General features: G+C 45.9%; 2 protein-coding genes across 3 annotated transcripts in view; both read left to right on the top strand.

Moving 5' to 3' along the window:
• Window positions 1-463: 463 nt before the first annotated feature.
• LOC143956349 (uncharacterized) lies at window positions 464-15,496 on the top strand. Its single transcript, XM_077466564.1, has 7 exons — window positions 464-628; window positions 11,108-11,251; window positions 11,426-11,582; window positions 11,699-11,796; window positions 11,906-12,041; window positions 13,267-13,379; window positions 14,464-15,496. Exons 1-7 carry the CDS (start codon window positions 551-553, stop codon window positions 14,854-14,856), a joined length of 1,119 nt encoding a protein of 372 aa, XP_077322690.1. The 5' UTR covers window positions 464-550; the 3' UTR covers window positions 14,857-15,496.
• Window positions 15,497-20,725: 5,229 nt separating this feature from the next.
• Window positions 20,726-25,490, top strand: part of LOC143956263 (uncharacterized) — a 60,631-nt gene continuing 55,866 nt past the window's right edge. For both annotated transcript variants that reach the window (XM_077466468.1, XM_077466471.1), the window contains exon 1: window positions 20,726-20,852. In XM_077466468.1, the coding sequence (XP_077322594.1) occupies window positions 20,775-20,852 (78 nt within the window). In that variant the 5' untranslated portion in view covers window positions 20,726-20,774. The remainder of the gene's footprint in view (window positions 20,853-25,490) is intronic.

Genomic DNA, 25,490 nt, shown 5'->3' on the forward strand with positions numbered 1-25,490 from the left:
ACTCACTTGGTGCCTTATCTGCATTAAATTAGCCTCAGAACCCGTGTAATTCAAGTGTTCGGGTTTAAAGGGATGAGGTGGCAACGCTAGTTGGGAGCTATGAAGGTTGCATTGAGGCACACATGGATACAAAGTTCTTCCGAAGGTGTTGGAGACGTCAACGAGGCAGCAGAGGATTGGAACGCTAGGTGCCCCTTTCTCCTCGTTCCTGAGGATAATAAGCTCCTGGAGGCGGCCATATTATTGTAGCCCATACCTGAAGACATGTTAGCGTATAACTAAATAAACGTGTCACTTGAATTAGAAATGAGAAATTCATCCAACACTCAGCTGATGGTAACTTTTGGTGGACTCCATGAATAGAAGCCCTCAGGTTTGAGCATTGTTTTATGATGAACCAGTGTGTTCCTCCAGGTCTGCTGGACTACAACAAAATGGCTGAAAAGAACCAATCACAGAAGAGCCTGGCTTTTATTCATTATACTGACCGTTAGGGGGGAGGGGATGGGCACTATTGTTGCAGGAAGTGAATGGGACAGAGTTGGGAGCGATGGAGGCAAACTGCAGCAACCTGACGGAGAGGATATTACGGCTCACCCTGGAGATCATCTACCTGCTGACCGGGGAGGTGAGGAGGATTCTGGGAGCGCCACCGATATGTTTGGCTTCATTTTATTGATCGATATCTGACCGAAAAAATAACTTTCCTCCGGATTTATTTCAGCAACAAATCTCCGGGAAGTGTCCAATGGTCTTAGTTTTATTTTTTATTATTTAAATTTGTATTTGCTGAAGTTGTTTGTACTCAAAACTTTTCATCGTTTGCACTAAACATTACGTTTTCACGTGCGTATTTAAGGCTGCTTTCACACTGATGCAATTTTGCAGCGTTTTGTGCAACAACAACAACAAAAACCGCCGTCCTATGGGGCCCGTCACACTGGTGCGGTGCACTTTCAAAATTATTGCACGCTGCATCTTTGGTGCATACCAAAACCGCAGATCCCCATTGAAAAGTATAGAAAATGCAGCAAAAACGCACATGCGGTGCGTTTTTTTTTTTTGGGAGTGGGGGGGGGTCACACGTCCAAGGTTCACAGGTACATGCTGGTCAATAGGCACCCAGCAAATGCCCCCAAAATGGACTGAACACGAACCACAAACACGGCAAAATGGCATATGCGTTTTTGATGCGTTTTCTAATTTTCCTTTTCAAGGGAGCAGTGGGAAAGTAGCATTACTCGTGCCTCCTCCCTTAGGCCCCTTTCACACTTTTGTGCAACCTGAAAGTCCAGTGACTTGAAGCAACGCCTGTGTAATCCTGGGGTCTATGGACCTCAAGTTGCATCAAAGTCGGACCAAAGTAGTGCAGGGACTACTTTTGAAGTCCCACAGATATGAACGGTACTCATTGTTTTGCTTTGCAGTCCCAAGTCGCACAAGGGGCCTAAGGCTGGGTTTTTCAGGGCGTTTGCAGATTTCACACTACAGTCCATTAAGCCTGGGTTCACACTGGTACGTGTGGAACACTGCATGTGATTTGCACAGGAATCGCACTGCATTCCTATGCATGGCACGTGCGATATCTGTGTGGTGCATTTCCCTTAGGGTTGCCACCTTTTCTTCAAGCCAAACCCGAACATTTTAGTGGTGCATGGCCCTGCGCTTGCTTAACTTAACCCATTCACCTGAATGGGGCTGCGCTATAACCGTGTGCAATGCACATGGCTACAGCACAATAGCAAGGGTTTTTAGGGATTTAAAACAGGTGATGAGGAGGCAACATAACTCTTCTTCACCACTTGTCAATACCTTCAAAACACGATCCGCTATGGATCACTCTTCAGAGTGCTTTACGACTCCGTTTACACTTGTGGTTGGGGGTAAAATTTACACCCCAAATCAAAGCCCAAACACACATGGGTGTATGATTTTATATATATATATATATATATATATATATATATATATATATAGCAGAGTGACAGGGTGGAGGGGGGCAGGCAGAGTGACATGAAGAGGGATAGGCAGAGTGACATGGAGGGGGACAGGCAGAGTGACATGGAGGGGGACAGGTAGAGTGACATGGAGGGGGACAGGTAGAGTGACATGGAGGGGGACAGGTAGAGTGACATGGAGGGGGACAGGCAGAGGGACATGGAGGGGGACAGGCAGAGTGACATGGAGAGGGCAGGTAGAGTGACATGGAGGGGGCAGGTAGAGTGACATGGAGAGGGCAGGTAGAGTGACATGGAGAGGGCAGGTAGAGTGACATGGAGGGGGACAGGTAGAGTGACATGGAGGGGGACAGGCAGAGTGACATGGAGGGGGACAGGCAGAGGGACATGGAGGGGGACAGGCAGAGGGACATGGAGGGGGACAGGCAGAGGGACATGGAGGGGGACAGGCAGAGGGACATGGAGGGGGACAGGCAGAGGGACATGGAGGGGGACAGGCAGAGGGACATGGAGGGGGACAGGCAGAGGGACATGGAGGGGGACAGGCAGAGGGACATGGAGGGGGACAGGCAGAGGGACATGGAGGGGGACAGGCAGAGGGACATGGAGGGGGACAGGCAGAGGGACATGGAGGGGGGCAGGTAGAGTGACATGGAGGGGGCAGGTAGAGTGACATGGAGGGGGGCAGGCAGAGTGACATGGAGGGGGACAGGCAGAGTGACATGGAGGGGGACAGGCAGAGTGACATGGAGGGGGACAGGCAGAGTGACATGGAGGGGGACAGGCAGAGTGACATGGAGGGGGACAGGCAGAGTGACATGGAGGGGGACAGGCAGAGTGACATGGAGGGGGACAGGCAGAGTGACATGGAGGGGGACAGGCAGAGTGACATGGAGGGGGACAGGCAGAGTGACATGGAGGGGGACAGGCAGAGTGACATGGAGGGGGACAGGCAGAGTGACATGGAGGGGGGCAGGCAGAGTGACATGGAGGGGGGCAGGTAGAGTGACATGGAGGGGGGCAGGCAGAGTGACATGGAGGGGGGCAGGCAGAGTGACATGGAGAGGACAGGCAGAGTGACAGGGAGGACATGTGGAGGGGACACACCATTCTCTCTCATATACAGGACACTGTATTATGCTGGCACCAGCCCTGACTCCCGATCATCACAACACAGAGGTGATAGCAAAGAATCCTAAGAATTCCCCCCTCCCTCCTCAGATCTGTGTATTTCTTACCCAGCCCAGTAGTGTGGAAGGAGCAGATGCTGCGGCTGGTCTCCTGCACGGTCTTTTCCCGGTCAGCTGTCTGTGTGATAAGCTACATATTGTACATACTGCTCGGCCGATCATGGAGCTCATATCCCCGATCCAGCGCGCTGTCCTCCAATCCTGCACTGACACCCGAACACTGGCAGGTCACTGCTGGCCGGACTCTTTCGTCTATAGCGGTCTCCTCCTCTGTAAAGTTGTCCGGGTTTGAGTGTCCTCAGTGTCTGCTGGCCGGGCACCTCTTCTGACCTGTGCATTCCCTGACAAAGGCATGTGAGCTGCGGTTCCCGGCAATTACCTTCCCTGGCGGATACTATAGAAGTGGGGTCCACACTGACTAAATTGTCCAAACAGCTGTAGTAGCATAATAACCTGTAGTAATGCTCCTGCCCGGCCCCCAGCTGAACAAATGGAACTCTGAGCCACAGTGCGGTCTGGATCATGTGTCCGGGTTCCAGGCGGCAGGAGCCCCGGACACGTGATTCAAAATTACTCTAAACCCGTACTGTCCGGGTGAATCCCGGACAGGTGGCAACCCTAATTTCCCTGCATCGCATTGCACGGTATCCATGCGATCTGCAGCAAATGCTAATGCTAGATTGACGACACCCCGAAACAGATCGCGATCTTTTTCGGGGTGTCATTAATCTAACATTGACATTTGCAGCAGATTGCATGGACGCCGTCCAATGCAATGCGAGAAAATGCAGCAGATCTTGTGCGTTTCCTGCATCGCATCAGTATGAGCCAGGGCTCAACATGATCTCCTATGGGTCACGTTCACATCTGTGCGCTTTCAACCGGTGAGTTTTTTATTTTTTTGAAAGGGTCAGACTTTTTTTGCGATTTTGGTTCTATGGACTTCAATGGAGACGCATTTAAAAATAAATGTACGTGCGTTTTTGCTGCGTTTTCCTGCATGACAATAGACCCCCCCCTCCTCTAGCAACATTAACCCATCCCAAAAACTGCATCGAAAACGTATTAAAAAGTGTCAAAAATATATGTGAAAAAAACGCAAATTGCACCAGAAAATTGCATCAACCGCATAGGTGTGAACCTAGCCTAAGGCCCCATTCACATAAGCCGATTAGAAATCTCGGGCAGAATCGCTGCGATTCCAAAGTGTGGAGGAACTCGCAAAGCAGGAAGAATCGTTCCAGCTAGCGATCTTCTTTTTTTGTTAATTTTTTTTTAATTATTATTATTTTTATTTTTTTTTGCGGAAACGCGCATCGTGCATTAAATTTTGGCACCCCAAATGCAGTGCGATTCTGCTGCATTTGTCATTCAATAGAATTGGGTGGCAAAACGTACAGTTAAAATTGGGTGCCCAAAAAAGGAGCAAGAGCTGTTTTTTGGAGGACAAACCGGAATGCGCCGCCCTATGCGTGACAGGCCTTTCCGCGAGTAGGCCACTCTTAAAAAAAAAATAAAAAAAAAAAAATAAAACATTTTTTTTAAAAAAATCGCAAGTGGGAATGCTCATTCCCGCTATGTGAGGTCTGAGTAGAGCCCGTTCACACCGGAATGCGGTGCAGGGAAGGCGATTTCCCCTGCCGCATGTGAACGCTCTGCCGTCGCGAGATGCGTGCGGTTGGCAATTGATTGTTAATGGCACCCAAAATGCATCTCCAGTATGCGATGCCGTCACCAAAGTGCACGGAACCTCAATACTTAGCGGTTTGGTGCGGCGTTGGCATTTTTTATGTCGTTTGGTATTTGCACAGCAGTTTTTCAAACTGAATAAAAAATGTAAATAAAAAAAAAATGTAAATAAAAAAAAAAAATTTGAATAAAAAAATATATATAAATAAAAAAAATTCTTTACCCCAATTTTTGTTTTGCATAATATAAAAGATGTTACCCCGAGTAAATAGATACCTAACATGTCATGCTTTTAAAATCGCGCACACTTGGAATGGCGACAAACTACAGCACTTAAAAATCTCCATAGGGATTTAAATGCCTTTACAGGTTACCTGTTCAGAGTTACAGAGGAGATCTAGTGATAGAATTATCGCTCTGACGTTCTCGGCGATATCTCACATGTGCGGTGCAAACACCGTTTACATATGCACGCGCGACTTATGTATGCGTTAGATCCTGGGTGTGAGCATGGAGGGAAGGGGGCGCTTTCATGTTTTTTTATTTTACTTTTACACGGTCCCTTTTCATTTTTTTTTTTTTTTCTTTTTTTTTCTGTTTCGATCACTTTTAATCCTATTACAAGGAATGTAAACATCCCTTGTAATTTATTTATTTACTTTTTCAATCACTTTTATTCCTATTACAAGGGAATTCCTTGTAATAGGAATAAAAGTGATCAAAAATGAAAGGGACAGTAAAATATGTAAACATCCCTTGTAATATAATTTATTTAACTTTTTTTTTTTTTCACACGGTCCCTTTCATTTTTTTTTTTTTCTTTTTCGATCACTTTTAATCCTATTAAGGGATGTTTACATTCCTTGTAATGGGAATAAAAGTGATCAAAAAAGAGATAAAAAAAAAAAATGAAAGGGACAGTGTAAACAAAAAACTGTAAAATATGTAAACATCCCTTGTAATATTTATTTTACTTTTTTTTTTTTTTGATCACTCTTATTCCTATTTCAAGGTATGTAATTTATAGGTTGGACGAGAACATTGGGTAATACAATGATCATATAATAGGTATATATACAGTATATGTAGTGCTCGCCCCACAGGGCCTGCTGTTTTTACCTGGTTCTTTCCCAAACGGTACAGAGGCTGCTAGTCGCCCAAGCAACAGTTCATTCATTCCTGCTCCCTTACACAGTCTAGGCCTAGGGGATGTCTTTTTGTCATTTATTGCTTGTAGAACTTGTAGCAGGGATTAGGGCATGAGATACTTTAACACTCACAGCTGGGGACCATGAGAAATCCTTCTGAACAGCCTTAAAACATCACAGCTGGGGACCATCAGGTATCTTTCTGATCAGTCCTAAAGAGTCACAGCTGGGGGACCTTCGAGTAACTTTCTGAACAGTCCTAAAACCTCGCAGCTGGGGACCATCAAGTATCTTTCTTAGCAGTCCTAAAGCTTCACAGCTGGGGACCATGAGGTATCTTTCTAAATAGTCTTAAAGAAGAATTAAACCCTGATGGGTTTTACTTCCTGCAAATATGTAGAGATATATGCGGAGGTTTAGGAGATATTTCGAGCACCTACAGGTAAGCCTTAATCTAGGCTTACCTGTAGGTAAAAGTGGTTGTAAAGGGTTTACAACTACTTTAAAGCCTCACAGCTGAGGACCATGAGGTATCTTTCTGAACAGTCCTAAAGCCTCACAGCTGAGGACCATGAGGTATCTTTCTGAACAGTCCTAAAGCCTCACAGCTAGGGGACCATGAGGTATCTTTCTAAATGGTCTTAAAGCCTCACAGCTGAGGACCATGAGGTATCTTTCTGAACAGTCTTTAAGCCTCAGAGCTGGGGGCCACGAGGCAAGTCTCTTTGGCACCTGGTTACCCTGCACAATTGCACAGCTGTAGTCTTTACAGTCTTGTACAGTCTTAAAGTCTCACAGCTGGGGATCATGAGGCAAGTCTCTTTGGCACCTGCACAGCTGTAGGTACCCAGTGCACCTTCAGGAACACTATACACGGTACAGGAGGGCACTTTTCACAAAGCTCCCAGTTCAGGACACAGCTGAGGATAGGAAATGGCCAGTATGCTGAGACCCTATGAGAGTTGTCTCAGTCCAAGCTACCTCTTGAACTTATGTTCCAAAAGCACACATTCACCAGGAATCAATTCAGGGTCCCCAGGACAGCTATATGGACAATGATATAGCGCTCTATTCAAAACAAACAAAATATATAAAAAAAAGTTCATAAACAAGAATATAGTGAATGGCTTCAAAATACGATATCCTCAGATATGGTGATCACATCCAAAGGCAGAAGAAGGAATAATCATAATCCATTTCATACGCAGAGGAGGAGGGGAACCGTCACCAACACCCAAAAACACTGACTCTTACCATAGATGTACAGATAAAAACGCATGTAGTAAATCACCAAGGGGGAGGCAGTTTTCTATGCTGATTTCCCTTCGTCTACAGAGGCGCAATCATCTCAATGGGAGTCGTCCAATGGGAAAAGAGGATTCCTATTTCTGTTTAGTAGGCACTTCACTTCCCAGGAACTGCTTAAATCTCCAGACCAACAATCCTCCCAAAAACCATAGAAAACATAAAACAAAGTGGCCTCATTGCGCAGGTATACTGATAAACCAATAATCTTTTTATTCTCTAAAACCGTAGTTGAACTCACATTTAAGATGAGATATACAGGCATCAAATGACAATCGGCTACAGATGGAAAAAACGAATGAAGACCACTCCTGTGCTCCTTCTGATGTCACCAGGTCCCAAAAAACGCCCTTTTTTGGGACCTGGTGACATCAGAAGGAGCACAGGAGTGGTCTTCATTCGTTTTTTCCATCTGTAGCCGATTGTCATTTGATGCCTGTATATCTCATCTTAAATGTGAGTTCAACTACGGTTTTAGAGAATAAAAAGATTATTGGTTTATCAGTATACCTGCGCAATGAGGCCACTTTGTTTTATGTTTTCTATGGTTTTTGGGAGGATTGTTGGTCTGGAGATTTAAGCAGTTCCTGGGAAGTGAAGTGCCTACTAAACAGAAATAGGAATCCTCTTTTCCCATTGGACGACTCCCATTGAGATGATTGCGCCTCTGTAGACGAAGGGAAATCAGCATAGAAAACTGCCTCCCCCTTGGTGATTTACTACATGCGTTTTTATCTGTACATCTATGGTAAGAGTCAGTGTTTTTGGGTGTTGGTGACGGTTCCCCTCCTCCTCTGCGTATGAAATGGATTATGATTATTCCTTCTTCTGCCTTTGGATGTGATCACCATATCTGAGGATATCGTATTTTGAAGCCATTCACTATATTCTTGTTTATGAACTTTTTTTTATATATTTTGTTTGTTTTGAATAGAGCGCTATATCATTGTCCATATATCTTTATATATTGTTTCCAGCAATATTTGTGTTAGCAGCTATTTTTGTTTTATATAGATTGATTTTGCTTTTTAGCGCAACAAATTTTTTCACTTTTCCCCAGGACAGCTGCCAGCTTCCTCCTGACACAACCCAGTGAGGGAGACTGTCCTTCTCTAGACCAGATCCCTTTGGTGAAGTCCTGCATTCGGTTCCAGATGACACCAAGGTCACATCTCTGCCACTGTTGAGACCTTACAGAACAGCAGCACAGTCCAGAGGCTGCCTAAGGGGCAATTGCCCCCTGAGGCTTAGAACTTTTTCTTGGTGAGGAAAGACAATCTCTCCAGGGCCCCAGACTTGCATATCTGCTTCCCAGACACCATCTGGCCACCACTCCCCAGGGATTGACTAGGCCTTGATTTTAATCCTCCCTCCCTAAGCTCTAGACACTTCTTCTAGAGGCAGGGGGAAGCAATCAAACGCCCCAGCTTGTGAAACCCTGAACAGACCAGACCAAAAGATCTGCCCTTGATTACAGGATCTAAAGACTAAATTTACCTACATGCCTTCATTAGGACGGCTATATATATTGCACAGTCAGTCTAAATTCAATTATTGTTTCTCTGGTTAGAAAATGGATAAAAGGATTTGATGAGCCAAATATTGTGCTTGTGGCAATCACTGGACTCGAGGATAATCACATTGGGGTTGATTTACTAAAACTGGAGCGCCCTGAATCTGGTCCAGCTGTGCATGGTAGCTAATCAGCTTCTAACTTCATCTCGTTCAATTAAGCTTTGACAATAAAAACTGGACGCTGATTGGTTTCTAAGATTTTGCATGCTCCAGTTTTAGTAAATCAACCCCGTTTTATCTTTACATTCTTGCTGTTTTTTCTTTTATCTGCAGATGCCTCATAGACATTAAAGTGGACCTTCCGCTCATTGGAACCCCCCCTCCGGCGCCAAAATTGGCACCTTTCAGGGGGGAGGGGGGTGCAGGTACCTGTACAGTACAGGTATCTGCACCCACTTCCGGCGTAGATTATGCAGAAGGTACGCCCCTTTCCGCAGAATCCACGCCCCTTTCCGAAGGTCCCCTGCTGCCTGCTGGGAAACAAACGGATCCCAGCGACAGCGGGGACCATCCTTATTGCGCAGCGCGACTCGCGCATGCGCAGTAGGGAACCGGGAAATGAAGCCAAAGGGCTCCACTTCCTGATTCCCATACCCAAGATGGCGGCGGCAGCACCCGAGAGACGATCGAGAGTTCGGGTGCCGACATCGCGGGCACGCTGGGCGGGTAAGTGTCATTATTTTAAAAGTCAGCAGCTGCAGTATTTGTAGCTGCTGGCTTTTAAAAAAAAAAAAAAAAAAACGGCGGACTCCTGCTTTAATTTTGGAACCTTAATTTTTGGATTTGTAGCCTTTTTGTCATTAAATGTCAGAAAGCACTCAGATATGCACAGTCAATTTCAAGATCTATTTTGGTGGAACTCTAGAAATAAGTAGGACCGTTTAGGTCACATTAGCGTGCCTGTTTGGGCTATGGGAGGAAGGAGGCACAGATGACACATTTCAGATGGAAACTGGATTAGGTGTTTCATCGTATCCAACTGCTTTCTTTTCCAAGTTCTCTTGGCCAAGACTGTCTATTTCCGCGTACACACGAGCAAATTGTCCGGCGTACTTAGTCCGGCAAACAATCCAGCGGATAGTCCGGCGGACTTTCTACCGAACGGACTTGGCCACACACGGACACACAGAAAGTCCGGCGTTTGCTAGCGCGATGACGTACAGCACGTACGACGGGACTAGAAAAAGGAAGTTCAATAGCCAGTAGCCAATAGCTTCCTTTTTCATACTTGCTTCTGAGCATGCGTCATTCTTAGTCCGCCAGACTAGCATACTCACGAACGTATTGTCCGCTGAAACCCAAGTCCGACGGGAAGATTGGACTGCAAAAATACTTTCTTAGTCTGCCAGACTTCACGCTGGAAACCCACACACGATCGGATTGTCCGGTGAAATGGTTTTCATCGGACTAAGTATGCCAGACAATTCGATCGTGTGTACGCGGCATAAGCCTCCCATAGACCTCTTAATGGGTGGCAGTCTCATGCTTCTTTTTACATTGCTGGTAAAGTATAATTCCTACAGATGCTCTGTTGGCTGTTTGGTACAAGTGGCATCTCAGTTCTGCTTTTCTGATGGGTGGGGGTCTACCACAAATTGGGAGCTTGCCAAACTACAACTGCACATCTCTTGTACACCGCAGCTCTGCTCCCACTATGCCTTGAAGGGGTATTCGCCTCAACGTGATCAGGATTATTACTTCCTCCATGCACAATGTTCCTCTGTGCCCCAGGCTTGCACAACACCTATGATCTCATGTCTTTCTGATCACTATAGAAGAGTTAGTTCATAAAACCTTCATGTACCACCCATTATTCTGAGGTCAGGATGTCTCCCATGCTTAAAATGTCCCTTCCTAATGACCTCACATCACCATATTGTAAGGAGGACCCGAAAACAAGGCCCTTAAGTGCCAGTTCATACCAGTGCGGCTTCAAAGTCGATGTCCCTGTGCTCCTTCATCGTGGCTTGCATTCAACTTTTTTAACAGAAGACAACAAAGAGGGACCATAAATGCAGGACGTTGTTGTTGGATCTCCTGTACTGCGACTGATATTGTCTTAGTAGTGTAGTATCCTTATACAAGGTGATTGGAAACAACTCGAAGGTTTATTTGCAAATATGAGAAGAAATATTATCTCTGAAAGCCGTCGATTATATCCTAGAAAGGAGGAACGATGATGGCAGTTGCATTGTCTTTTGTTGGGAAATTTTATATAGTGATTGCTAGTCTCTCTCCACAGAATAACATAGTTGCGAAGAAGATTCCAGGAGATGAACAGAACCCCATTACGGTCCCTCTAGATTCCTTACTGTTTCCAGAAATAAACAATGAAGAGAAGATTTTACAAGTCACCCAGAAGATCACTGACCTCCTGGCAGGAGAGGTGAGCGGTGCCGGGAATTCTGGGACATTATCCAGTAACAGACAAGGGATGTGTCTGGATGGTGACTGTATCATTGTGTGTGTCAGGTTCCTATAAGGTGTCAGGATGTCACTGTCTATTTCTCCATGGAGGAGCAGAGGCATTTTTACTATTTTGTTTTACATTTATATTCAGGGTGGAAACTCCAGCAATTTTAATGTTCGTATCAAAGAAAATATAAAGGAAGGAGAGGCGAAGGATGGTGTGGTGAAGGAGAAGGAGTGTTTAGAAGGACAAAAGGATCTCAACAAGGAGGTTGTGATGGAGAAACAGCCGCCCCTCACATCACCGGGTAAGAGGAGACTTTATTGTAAAGGAGAGAGCAGTACAGAGGCTCCACCTAGATCCCCCATCATCTGATAAACACATAGAAACATTGTATTTAGTCAGTGTGTGTGTTTCCTACAGGTGGATCCAGTATCAAAACCCCCCAAAAAAGACGTCCCCGTCCTCGAAAATCACGGAAATCCACACAGAAAGATCACACCGTCCCTCCCCATGATCAGGTAGATGAGATGGAGGATGTCCAACTCAAACTTGGTTCTAAACTGTATTCGATGATATTCTTCTATGTAGTCTCAGGATAATAGTACTCACATCATACTGTAATTTTAGGATGAAGTGATGGGTATAAAAATTGTGATTAAAGAGGAAGAAGAAATGTATTTGATAGATGATCAGTTGTCTAGAAATGAAGATGAAATGATGGAGACAACGACCAAGGGGGAATCTTCTGTAAATGGCAGCACAGGTAAAAATGATATTATATGAAATGCAGAACTTCACATTTTCATTTTATGTTCATTTTTTTTAACATTTCAATTATCATCAAATTTAGGAATGCAGTTTTAACCAAAAAAATAAAATGAAAAATCAGCAATCCAATGCACACAATTTTCAGACCGGGTGCCCTGTCCTTTTGAAAGAATAAATCTGAATTCTTATTCATGTTCCCAACAAATGAGGAGGAGATACTGTACACCATATGAAAGGTCCATCTCCATTCCTCAATATAACGTCACGTTCCCAACAAATGAGGGGGAGATACTGTACACCATATGAAAGGTCCATCTCCATTCCTCAATATAACGTCATGTTCCCAACAAATGAGGAGGAGATACTGTACACCATATGAAAGGTCCATCTCCATTCCTCAATATAATGTCATGTTCCCAACAAATGAGGAGGAGATACTGTACACCATATGAAAGGTCCATCTCCATTCCTCAGTATAACGTCATGTTCCCAACAAATGAGGAGGAGATACTGTACACCATATGAAAGGTCCATCTCCATTCCTCAATATAACGTCATGTTCCCAACAAATGAGGAGGAGATACTGTCCACCATATGAAAGGTCCATCTCCATTCCTCAATATAACGTCATGTTCCCAACAAATGAGGAGGAGATACTGTACACCATATGAAAGGTCCATCTCCATTCCTCAATATAATGTCATGTTCCCAACAAATGAGGAGGAGATACTGTACACCATATGAAAGGTCCATCTCCATTCCTCAATATAACGTCATGTTCCCAACAAATGAGGAGGAGATACTGTACACCATATGAAAGGTCCATCTCCATTCCTCAATATACCGTCATGTTCCTAACAAATGCGGAGGAGATACTGTACACCATATGAAAGGTCCATCTTCATTTGTCCATCTAACGTCATGTTCCCACACATCTGATGGAGGAAGGACCATTTCTGTTCCTTACTATATACATGTTTTCAGTTTATGTACACCTTCACCCAGTTTACTATAGTTGCTTTGGTTGTATTGTACACCTTATCTGACTTCTGCCCTTGCACAGTTATCTCTGTGCAAGGACAGAACCCAAAGATCTCTGTATCCAAAGATCTGGGTAACAGTTGTCTTCTAGACCAGCATTCATCCTAACTTTGAAACGTGAACAATAAACATGTTGTTTTTATATTTTTATTGATTAAAAAAATATATATTTCCAACAGGAGGCCACAGAAGCTGGAATACCCCAGAGGGACGTCTTATTTTATCTGAAAACTGTAATAAAGAAGATCTTGGCATGGCACTGTTTTCTTCACATCACAAATTCAATTCTTCGGTAAGATCAACAAATCAATTCATTTCTGTAAATTCCAAAGATATATGCTATATTGTCAAAAGTATTGGTACGCCTGCCTTTACACGCACATGAACGTTAATGGCATCCCAGTCTTAGTCCGTAGGGTTCAATATTGAGTTGGTCCTCCGTTTGCAGCTATAACAGCTTCACCTCTTCTGGGAAGGTTGTCCAGAAGGTTTAGGAGTGTGTCTATGGGAATGTTTGACCATTCTTCTAGAAGCGCATTTGTGAGGTTAAGCACTGATGTTGGACGAGAAGGCCTGGCTCACAGTCTCCGATCGAATTCATCATATTGAAGGTGTTCTATTGGGTTGAGGTCAGGACTATCTCTGTTGTTGGACGAGAAGGCCTGGCTCACAGTCTCTGCTCTAATTTATCCCTATTCGGGTAGATGTAAGGACTGTGCAGGCCAATCAAGTCCCTCCACCCCAAACTTGCCCATCCATGTCTTTATGGACCTTGCTTTGTGCACTGGTCCAAATCATTTGGTGGAGGGAGGATTGTAGTGCGGGGTTGTTTTTTCAGGGGTCGGGTTTGGCCCCTTAGTTCCAGTGAAGGAAACTCCTTAAGGCACCAGCATACCAAAACATTTTAGACAATTTCCTGCTCCCAATTTTGTGGGAACAGTTTGGGGACGACCCCTTCCTGTTCCAACATGACTGCGCACCAGTGCACAAAGCAAGGTCCATAAAGACATGGATGGGCGAGTTTGGGGTGGAGGAACTTGACTGGCCTGCACAGTCCTAACCTCTACCCGAATAGGGATAAATTAGAGCAGAGACTGCGAGTCAGGCCTTCTCGTCCAACAACAGAGCCTGACCTCACAAATGTGCTTCTGGGAGAATGGTCAAACATTCCCATAGACACACTCCTAAACCTTGTGGACGGCCTTGCTAGAAGAGTTGAAGCTGTTATAGCTACAAAGGATGGGCAAACTCAATGGTGAACCCTAGTGTATCACATACCAATATCCTCCATACAAGTTATCACAGTGCAGATAAATCATTGGATCCTTCTAATCTCGAGGAATCTTCTTACAATTTTTTTTTTGTTTCCTTTTCAGAATTGCGAACAACTTTTCAGAATAAAAGATAACAAGCTTATTCCCGTCTTCGAAGACAAACCCTATTCCTGTTCCCAGTGTGAAAAGTCCTTCTTGAGGAAATCGGGACTTGTCCAACACCAGAGAATCCACACTGGGAAAAAGCCGTTTCCGTGTCCTGTATGCGGGAAGTGTTTCATCGACAAGTCGCAACTCAATAGACACAACATAGTCCACACCAAGGCGAGGCCCTTTCCCTGTCCTCAGTGTGGAAAGGGCTTCCCTCATAAAGGGAACCGCGATAAGCACATAAGAGTTCACACCGGGGAGAAGCCTTTTGTTTGTTCAGAATGCGACAAATCTTTTACACAGAAAGCGTCGCTAATCATCCACCAGAAAATGCACGTCACCTGAGACCTCTGAAGAACTAATGGTGACGTTTCATTGGCTGAACCGTTATGTCCTTAGAACAACCATACAATAAAGATGAGACGGTCAGAAAGGATCAGCCAAGCCATATGGAATATCTTTCGTTTTATTGTTGTCTATAGTTTTATTGTAAAATCTCTGTTCTTTATTTGATTATTTTACACAGTACATTTTTATGATTTTTTTTTTTTTTTTTTTGCTTTTATTCCTTCTGGGGATTGTCCCCTCTTCTTGTTACATTATGCAGACAAGAACTGCAGGAAAGATCGGGGGGAAAAAAAAAGAACTATAGGAATATCTATCCAACAAGTATGCAGTCGCCAACGTTGTTTGTTTCGCTTTTTATGTATATACATGTCCGCTCCGTAGAGACTTTCTGTCCTAATGATAATTGTCGATGGGAAATTTCCTCAACAGGGATACAGATAACATAATACAGCAGAGGCCTTCTCTATTCTGTCAGGAAAAATAACAAAAATACTTTTTGTACGGATTTCCACTTTTGTATACTAAAGTTCTCTCGGAACAATGAGTGGGGTTTTGGGCTGTCCTTTTTTTAATTACGTTACATAAAGATATGTAATGAGTGGCAGCAATAAAAATAAAAAAAATTCTCATTGGTAAACCATGCTGTGAACTCTTACTTTGTTTCCTGTGCACTGTTACTACTTTCTCTTCTGATCAGCAACACTATGAATGTGGCTTATTGGAACTTGTTTTTTTGGGGAAGGTTATTTGCTTTCTAAAGGAAGAGATAGTAAATAGATTACAGACCTTCCCACAGAGGTTCCCCTTTCTATAGGCAGCAAGTGAATTCCATTGTAGAACAACTATCTGAAGAGACAGTCTTTTGCCCTAGTTCTTCAGCCAGCTAGAGCTGGGGCCCTGTCTTTATGGTGGTGCACATAATTACAGTCCTAGTAAAGTTTTCATGCAGCGGTAAAGGCTGCTAGTCATATGTCCAGTCCCAATGCACTCAGCCTCTGTGTCACGTACCTGGTAGAAGAGTCTGACATGATGAGGAAGGCCTCTCTTACATCTCTGACTTGGGGCCCCTGATAGAACAGATAGGAGGTTCAGGAGTACAGTGTGGCAAGAGAGCCTGTTGGTCTTGCTAGCAGCAGAGGAAGAACGTTAGTAGACCACAGCAGAGCAAGAGACTGGAGCAGGTGGACACTGGTGAAAGCAGACAGGTACAAGCTTGAAACAGACAGGCGGTAAGCTGGCGCCAGAGGTATATACAGTGCCTTGAAAAAGTATTCGTATGCCTTTGAAATTTTGCACATTTTGTCATGTAAAACAAAAACGTAAATGTTTTTTTATTGGGAATTTATATGCTAGATCAACACAAAGTGGCACATGACTGCGAAGTGGAAGGAAAATAATAAATGTTTTTCAATTTATTTATTTTTTTACAAATAAATACCGTATTTATCGGCATATAACACGCACCGGCGTATAACACGCACCCCAAGTTTAGGAGGGAATTTTAAGGAAAAAAACATTTAGGTGGGAAGTTTAAGGGGAAAAAAAAAACCTTACATTTATATGCCCATCAGTGTCATCTGCAGCCTTGTCCACCATTGCAGCCTTATGCAGTCTTGTCCCCCATTGCAGCCTTGTCTATTTTATTTGCTATTTATTTTTTAAGTTCTTGGCGGGCCTCCGGCGCCTTCGGCTCTTCTCGCCAGCTTTCGGCCATTCTCGGCAGCTTTCGGCCGCCGAGAACGGCCGAAGGTGGCCGGAAGCCGCTGAGAAGAGCCGAAGGCGGCCAAAAGCCACCGATAATGGCCGAAGGCGGCCTTGAAGAGCCGAAGGCGGCTGAAAGCCGCCCAGAGGTTCAGAATTTCGGGGGATCAGCGTGTAACACGCACCCACGATTTCCCCCCTGCTTTTAAGGGGAAAAAAGTGCGTGTTATACGCCGATAAATATGGTATGTAAAAAGTGTGGCATGCATTTGTATTCAGCCCCCTTTACTCTGATGCCCCTAACTATAATCTAGTTGAGCCAATTGCATTCAAAAGTCACCTAATTAAGTAAGTAGATGTCCACCTGTGTGTAATTTATTATCAGTATAAATACAGCTTTTCTGTGAAGCCCTCAGATGTTTGTTAGAGAACTTTGGTGAACAAACAGCATTGTGAAGGCCATGACTAGTGTATAACATATATGCATTTGCTACCAACCTATACCTACATCTCATGGTTGTTAAGGACGGGCCGGCTCATTTATATGTCTGATTGTTAAGGACGCGGGTAGCCCATTTACTTGTCTCATGGTTGTTAAGGACGTGGGCGGCTCGTTTAAAATGTCTCGTTGTTGAGGACGCGGGCGGCCCATTTACATGTCTCATGGTTGTTAAGAATGCGGGGGCGGCTCATTTACATGTCTCATGGTTGTTAAGGACGCGGGTGGCCCATTTACATGTCTCATGGTTGTTAAGAATGCGGGGGCGGCTCATTTACATGTCTCATGGTTGTTAAGGACGCGGGCGGCCCATTTACATGTCTCATGGTTGTTAAGGACGCGGGTGGCTGGCTTCCCAGCCCGCTATTACTTTACACAGAATTCCAAATGGTCAATTGTTTTTCGACTGGTCCGATTTCAAATTTTTCTGAAAATAAAGTTCATGTGAGTGTAAAGGGAGGTGTCCCAATACTTTTGGTAATATAGTGTTTATATTGTACATTCACATCAGCCCCTGCCCTCAAGGAGCTTACAATCTAAGGTCCCTTACTCGCATTCATACCTACACATACTAGGGCCAATTTAGACAGGAGCCAACCTACCAGTGGCGGCTGGTGCTCAAAATTTTTCACCTTTTTTTTTTAAGCCTATTAGAGTCTATGGCTCTAATCAGGTGCTTCAAAAAAAATAATTCAGGCGCCCTGTGTCGGAAAAGGTGCCGGACGCTTGAATAGGGGGTGGCTACAGCGGCCATGGATAGATTAATGCAATGCATGAATCTATCCATTTGTCATATAGGGGATGGCGTGACAGAGGGGGCGGCGCCCGTGCGCTCTTAATGGACGGGCTTCCCCTGCAACCTACCAGCATGTTTTCAGAGTGTGGGAGGAAACCTATGCAGGCAAAACATGCAAACTTCAGGCAGGGAGTGCCCTGGTTGAGATTTAAACCCCAGGCGGAAGTGCTAACCACTCAGCCATCATTCTGCAGGTCCTCCTAGATGTGAAGGAGAGAAGGTGCCAGGTAGTGAGGGACTAGAGCGTGAGATATAAGGTACCGGGTGGTCTGAAGCAGGAGTGAAGATGTGACCATGTCGCAAAACTGAGAAGAAAGTTGGTCTCCAAAAATACAATTGTAAACGTCTCTCTGACTTCAGTAGACAATCCCTCATCAATGGAGCATTGTTTGGTAGGGTGGGCAGCAGGAAAAGTACGTGTCAACACTCTTCATTGCAGGTAATAGCTTTCTCTGCAATTTTATATTGATGAAAGGATCACTTTAAACCAAGGGTCGCCAAACGTCTCCAAAGGGTCTCCAAATCGTTGGTGTCAGTGGAAGATATAGTGTCCCATCATTGGTGTCAGTGGAAGGAATAGTGCCCCATCCTTGGTGTCAGTGGAAGGAATAGTGCCCCATCATTGGTGTCATTGGGGAGGAATAGTGTCCCATCATTGGTGTCAGTGGAAGGAATAGTGCCCCATCATTTTAGTCAGTGGGAGGAATAGTGCCCCACCATTACTGTCAGTGGGAGACATAGTGCCCCGTCATTGGTGTCAGTGGGAGTATTGGTGCCCCAGCCCCATTATTGGTGACAGTGGGCCAAGTAGTCCCCTATTGTTGGTGTCAGTGGGAGGAATTATGTCCCATCGTTGTAGTCATTGGGTGAAATAGTGCTTTAAAGGGCCAGATAAAGGCAAGCAAAGCATCTGGCCATAGTTTGGAGACCACTGATTTAAACTATAGAAAATCGCAGATATGATTTGTATTGCGGCACATATTTAATCAAAGCTCTTCCAAAGGCAAAGGTGATACCACTGGGGCAGCAAAGGATTCGAACACTAGGTACCCCTTTCTCCACCTTCTGCCCCGTACACACGATCGGACTTTCCGACAACAAAACCGTGGACTTTTGATCATAGGTTGTTGGCTCCAACTTGTCTTGCATACACACGGTCACACAAACGTTGGCCAACAATTATGAACTTGGGAACGTGGTGACGTACAAGAGGTATGACGAGCCAAGAAAAAGGAAGTTCAATAGCCAGTGCGGCTCCTTCTGCTTGATTCCGAGCACGCGTGAACTTTTGTGCGACGGACTTGTATACACACGATCGGAAATTCCGACAACAAAGTTGTCGTTTTCAAACTGAAAATTTGAGAACCTGCTAGCCAACAATTGTTGGCGGAAAGGTGGTAATTCTCCTCAATGACCACAAGAGTTAGCCCTTGTACACACGGTCGGAGATTCCGTCGGAATGTTTCCTATCGGAGCATTTTGTCGGATATTCCGACTGTGTGTGGTATGCATCGGACTGTTTCCGTCGGAATATCCGTTGGACCAACTTTTCCAACTTGCCGGAAATATTTTCCGACAAAATGCTCCGATCGGAATACTCCGATCATGTGTAGCCTACTCCGACGGACAAAGTGCCACGCATGCTCAGATCAAATTCCTAGACCAAAGCTATTGGCTACTAGCCTGAATGTAGTCCCGTCGTAACGAAATAACATCATCACGTTATGTACAATCGGATTTTCCGACAACTTAGACCAACCGTGTGTGCAACATCGCTTCCGGACCTCGTGCGGTATTCATCCGTCGGAATAACTCTGACGGATTTGGTCGTCGGAATCTCCGACCGTGTGTACAAGGGCTAAGATGCATTCTTCCCAATTTGAGAACCTGCTAGCCAACATTTCTTGGCAGAAAGTCCGACAACAAATGTTCGATGGAGCATACACACGGTCGAACTTTCCACCAACAAGCTCACATCCAACATTTGCTGTCGGAAAATCCCATAGTGTGTACTGGGCATTGCTCTAGATTGGGGTTTCTCAACCACAGTTTCATGGAACCCTAGGAGGTTATTGGGGTTCCTTGAGCAATTTGTGCCTCTCAGATAAGTTCCCACTGACACCACTGATCTTTTTAGCTGTCTCTGTAAGGTGGTAATTCTCCTCAATGATCACAAGAGTAAGAAGCATTCTTCCCATGGACCTTCACACTAATGTATCATGAGTTGTGTATATATAGTCATTTTTCGCAAGGGTTCCCTGAGGCTGAAAATGTATTTCAAGGGTTCCTCTGTATTTCAAGGGTTCCTCTGCGTTGAGAAGGTTGAGAAAGGCTGGTGTAGATGATCAATGAGGATAAGCTCCTGGGGGCAGCCAAATTATTGTAGCTCATATATGAAGACATTGACATATAACTAAATGAACATGCACATGTTTTAGAAACTCATCCTGCTTTCCCCTCAGCTTACGGCAAATTTTGGTGGATGTTTTTAGATGTCCTCTGGGATGAGTATTAGTCTGGATTCACACCGATGCGGCCACGGGTCACAGGCGTCCATGTTCTCTGATTCAGGTGCGAATCGGGTCTGGATTTTGCCCGAATTCGCACCTGAAACACAGCCAAAGATGCACAGGACCCGTTCCAAATGCAGACCGTGGCCGCCCTGGAGATCCATTGAGAGCCGGTCACACTCTCCCCTGTCATGCGAATAAACCCTCATCCAATTGGCATCAGTGTGAACCCAGCCTTAATTGTATGATGAACAGTATGTTCCTTTAAGTCTGCTGGGCTACAACAAAATGGCCGAGAAGAACCAATCACAGAAGAGCCTGCCTTTAACCCATGATGCTGAGCATAGTGAGGGGGGGGGGGGGATGGGCGCTATTGTTGCAGGAAGTGAATGGGACAGAGTTGGGAACGATGGAGGAAAACTGCAGCAACCTGACGGAGAGGATATTACGGCTCACCCTGGAGATCATCTACCTGCTGACCGGGGAGGTGAGGAGGATTCTGGGAGCACCGCCAACAATTTTTGGTTCATTTCGTTTGATTAATTCTGGCCTGAAAATATCTTTCCTTCGGTTTTATGAGTCTAACGGACATTTTTTAATTTACTATTTTTAGTTGTAAGAATAACGAGCGCAACTGAATTCTTTCTTTTTTTATTTTTTACTTTTTTTTATATATATAACTGTTGATTTTTTTTCTTTTTTTCTTTTTTTACCAGAATATAACAGTTGATTTAGTAAGACAAAGTTTTACAAAATTTCTGTTACTGACAATGTCAGACAATGTCTTTTTTTACTTGAAAATTTCCAAATATCTACATCACCAACCTCATCTGCAGATATCACCCAAATCGTCCCCTCCGCTTCTCCGACGACCTCCTGCTTTCTAGCTCCCTTGTCACCTCCTCTCTTGCTCGTCTTCAAGACTTCTCCAGAGCCTCTCCCATCCTCTGGAACTCCCTGCCCCAGTCTGTCCGCTCAGCCCCTACCCTGTCCACCTTTAGTAGATCCCTGAGAACTCATTGTTGTTGTAGTGTGCCCAGGACGTGCTTGACCATTTCAGTGTGTATACTGTTTGAAGGGATGCTGGCATAGGCACTGTATTGTATATATATTGGTTCACATGTCATCTACCAGCCGCTATGTCCTGGGGGGAGCCTTAAGGTTATATGTGGCCCACCTGATAACACAACTAATAACACACTCATTGGACATAGAGGGGATGTGTATTCAAAGTCTGCAGGAACTCAACAGTGTTTGACACCTTAGATCAGCCTTTCTCAACCTTTTCAACACAGAGCAGGGATGTCCAAACTTTTTTCAAAGAGGGCCAGATTTGATGAACTGAACATGCGCGAGGGCCGACCATTTTGCCTGACATTCTTTGAACCATTAAAATTCGGTCTAAGCGTGCCCATCCGAGCACTAATACACGGCCCAACAAGAATTCTCTTGCCTTTGTGGCTGTGTGTGGTGAATAGATGAACTCAAGTGTATTATTTGGATACACCATATTTATTGACGTATAACACGCACCTTCACTTTAAGAGGGAAGCTTCAGGAAAAAAAAAATTAAAATTTTAAATAAAGAACTGTGAAGCAAAACAAGGGTCAGTGTCTATCTGCAGACCCACAATTGCTAGGAATGCAGCGCTCACCATTGCTAGGAATGCAGCGCCCACCATTGCCAGGGATGCACCCACCATTGCCAGGGAATTCACCCACCATTGCCAGGGAATTCACCCACCATTGCCAGGGAATTCACCCACCATTGCCGGGAATTCACTCACCATTGTCGGGAATTCACTCACCATTGCCGGGAATGCAGCCACCATTACCAGGGATTCACTCACCATTGCCGGGAATGCAGCCACCATTGCCAGGAATTTCACCCACCATGGCCAGGAATTTCACCCACCATTGCCAGGGATTCACCCACCAATGCCAGGAATTCACTCACCATTGCCGGGAATGCTGCCACCATTGCCGGGAATGCAGCCACCATTGCCAGGAATGCAGCCACCATTGCCAGGAATGCAGCCACCATTGCCAGGAATTTCACCCACCATTGCCAGGAATTTCACCCACCATTGCCAGGAATTTCACCCACCATTGCCAGGAATGCAGCCACCATTGCTAGGAATTCACTCACCATTGCTAGGAATGCAGCGCCCTCCATTGCCAGGGATGCACCCACTATTGCCAGGGAATTCACCCACCATTGCCAGGGAATTCACCCACCATTGCCAGGGAATTCACTCACCATTGCCGGGAATGCTGCCACCATTGCCGGGAATGCAGCCACCATTGCCGGGAATGCAGCCACCATTGCCGGGAATGCAGCCACCATTGCCAGGGATTCACCCACCATTGCCGGGAATGCAGCCACCATTGCCGGGAATGCAGCCACCATTGCCAGGGATTCACCCGCCATTGCCAGGAATTCACTCACCATTGCCGGGAATGCAGCCACCATTGCCAGGAATGCACTCACCATTGCCGGGAATGCTGCCACCATTGCCAGGAATGCAGCCACCATTGCCAGGAATGCAGCCACCATTGCCAGGAACGCAGCCACCATTGCCAGGTATTTCACCCACCATTGCCAGGAATTTCACCCACCATTGCCAGGAATGCTGCCACCATTGCCGGGAATGCAGCCACCATTGCCGGGAATGCAGCCACCATTGCCGGGAATGCTGCCACCATTGCCGGGAATGCTGCCACCATTGCCAGGAATGCTGCCACCATTGCCGGGAATGCAGCCACCATTGCCGGGAATGCAGCCACCATTGCCGGGTATTTCACCCACCATTGCCGGGAATGCAGCCACCATTGCCGGGAATGCAGCCACCATTGCCGGGAATGCAGCCACCATTGCCGGGAATGCAGCCACCATTGCCGGGTATTTCACCCACCATTGCCGGGAATGCAGCCACCATTGCCGGGAATGCAGCCACCATTGCCAGGGATTCACCCGCCATTGCTAGGAATTCACTCACCATTGCTGGGAATGCTGCCACCATTGCCAGGGATTCACCCGCCATTGCTAGGAATTCACTCACCATTGCTGGGAATGCAGCCAACATTGCCAGGAATGCACCCACCAATGCCAGAAATTCACTCACCATTGCCGGGAATGCTGCCACCATTGCCGGGAATGCTGCCACCATTGCCAGGAATTTCACCCACCATTGCCAGGAATTTCACCCACCATTGCCAGGAATGCAGCCACCATTGCTAGGAATTCACTCACCATTGCCAGGAATGCAGCTACCATTACCATCAGTGCAGCCATGGAGGGCAGGACGAGCGCCAAAGACATCTTACAGGAGAATCTCCTGTTTACACAACGGCCTCTTTAAGAGAAAGTCCCGCCTCCTTTGATGGACAGCACAGTCATCCAATGGCAGAGACGGGACTTCCTATTACAGCTGCCGTGTAAACAGGAAATTCTCCTCCTGTGTGCACAGCACTCGTCCCGCCTCCTCCCTCCGAGGCAGCCGGACTATATATCTTTTGTGGCCCCGGCGCTGGGAGATCGCCGGGGGCCACAAAAGATATATGTGTTTAAACAACCAGGCGGGCCGTTCAAAACCAGACCGCGGGCCGCGATTGGCCCGCGGGCCGGACTTTGGACATGCCTGACACAGAGGAACCATTGCAATAGTTCTCCAGTCTCGGGGGAACCCCTGTTAAAAATTAAAAATCTACAATTCATGATACATTAGTGTGATGGTCAGTGGGAAGAATGGTCCTTACACTTGTGGTCATTGGGAAGAATTACCTCCTTATAGATCGTTAAAAAGATCAATGGTGTCAGTGGGAACTTGAACTTCTCTGAGAGGCAGAAATTGCCCAATGCTGAAAGAACCCCTAGCAACCTCTGGAGGAACCTTAGGGTTCCACGGAACCCTGGTTGAGAAACACTGCCTTAGATCATGCCCTACATCACACTTGATGCATATCTCTGACCCCCATACTGAGATGTCTAAGCTACTCTCACAGCTTGCCCTTGCAGGATTCTCTGAAGGTACCCAACGGGTCCTTAAGCAGACAGCCACTGGCCTTGGGTGACAGCACGTACATTTTGTTGTGGAAGAACATGCCATCCATGGATTCTGAATGATTCCAAGGGATGGTGTTACTTGGCCTCATTGGTTCCGATAGAGGTGATTCTTGGGGACAGTGAGGAACGTCATTTTCTCAAGGCTAGTGTTTATCCTAAATGTCCCCTCAAACACCGTTATGCTGGGTCATTGTTTTTGGAAAAGAGCATGACCTGGGCATGGTTCCCTTCGGGAACGCATGAGGGAGTGGGCGGCACTAGCGCTCTGCAGATAGAGAGGGGGCACTGATACTTTGTGGGATTGAGTGCACTGGCACTCTGTAGACAGGAGCACTGGTACTCTGCATAGAGAGGGTTGGCACTAGTGCTCTGAAGATAGAGAGGAGGGCACTGATGCTGTGTGGAGGGAATGGGGGCACTGACACTCTTCAGAGAGAGTTAGGTAGAGGGGAGCATTGATGCTCTGTGGAGGGAGTGGGGGCACTAGCGCTCTGCGAAGAGAGAGGAGGGCACTGATGCTCTGCAGAGGAAGAGGGGGGTACTGATGCTCCACGGAGGAAGAGGGGGGCAATGATGCTCTGTGGGGGGGCACTAGCAGTCTGTGGAAGGAGTGGGGGGCACTGAAGGGGTTGGAGGCTCATAGAGGTAACTGGGACTGATTTGAGGGGTGCTGGATCTTCTTTAAGGTATCCTCAGGCAGGAAGCTTATTGCATATAACAGAATGGAGTTTTTACAAATGACTGTACTAGCAGAGCACTGAGCTCTATGACAGGAGCATCTTGCTCAGGTGAGAAGAGCACAGATGATGGAAAAGCAGGGGCATTGCTGGGTCTACAAAAGATCTGGGACTAGAACCCATAGCAGCATAGTAAAGAAAGTCATACGCTTGGGCGGGCATACACATGTATATACAGTAATATATGTGTGTGCGCGTATATATCCCCAGAGATCCCCCCTTACATCAGAGTCCCCAGAGAGCCTCCCCCTTACATCAGGGTCCCCAGAGAACCTCCCCCTTACATCAGGGTCCCCAGAGAGCCTCCCCCTTACATCAGGGT

The sequence above is a fragment of the Lithobates pipiens genome, unplaced genomic scaffold, assembly GCF_037356315.1.
Source record: "Lithobates pipiens isolate NorthernLeopardFrog02 unplaced genomic scaffold, aLitPip1_a1.2 Scaffold_35, whole genome shotgun sequence".
Taxonomy (NCBI): domain Eukaryota; kingdom Metazoa; phylum Chordata; class Amphibia; order Anura; family Ranidae; genus Lithobates; species Lithobates pipiens.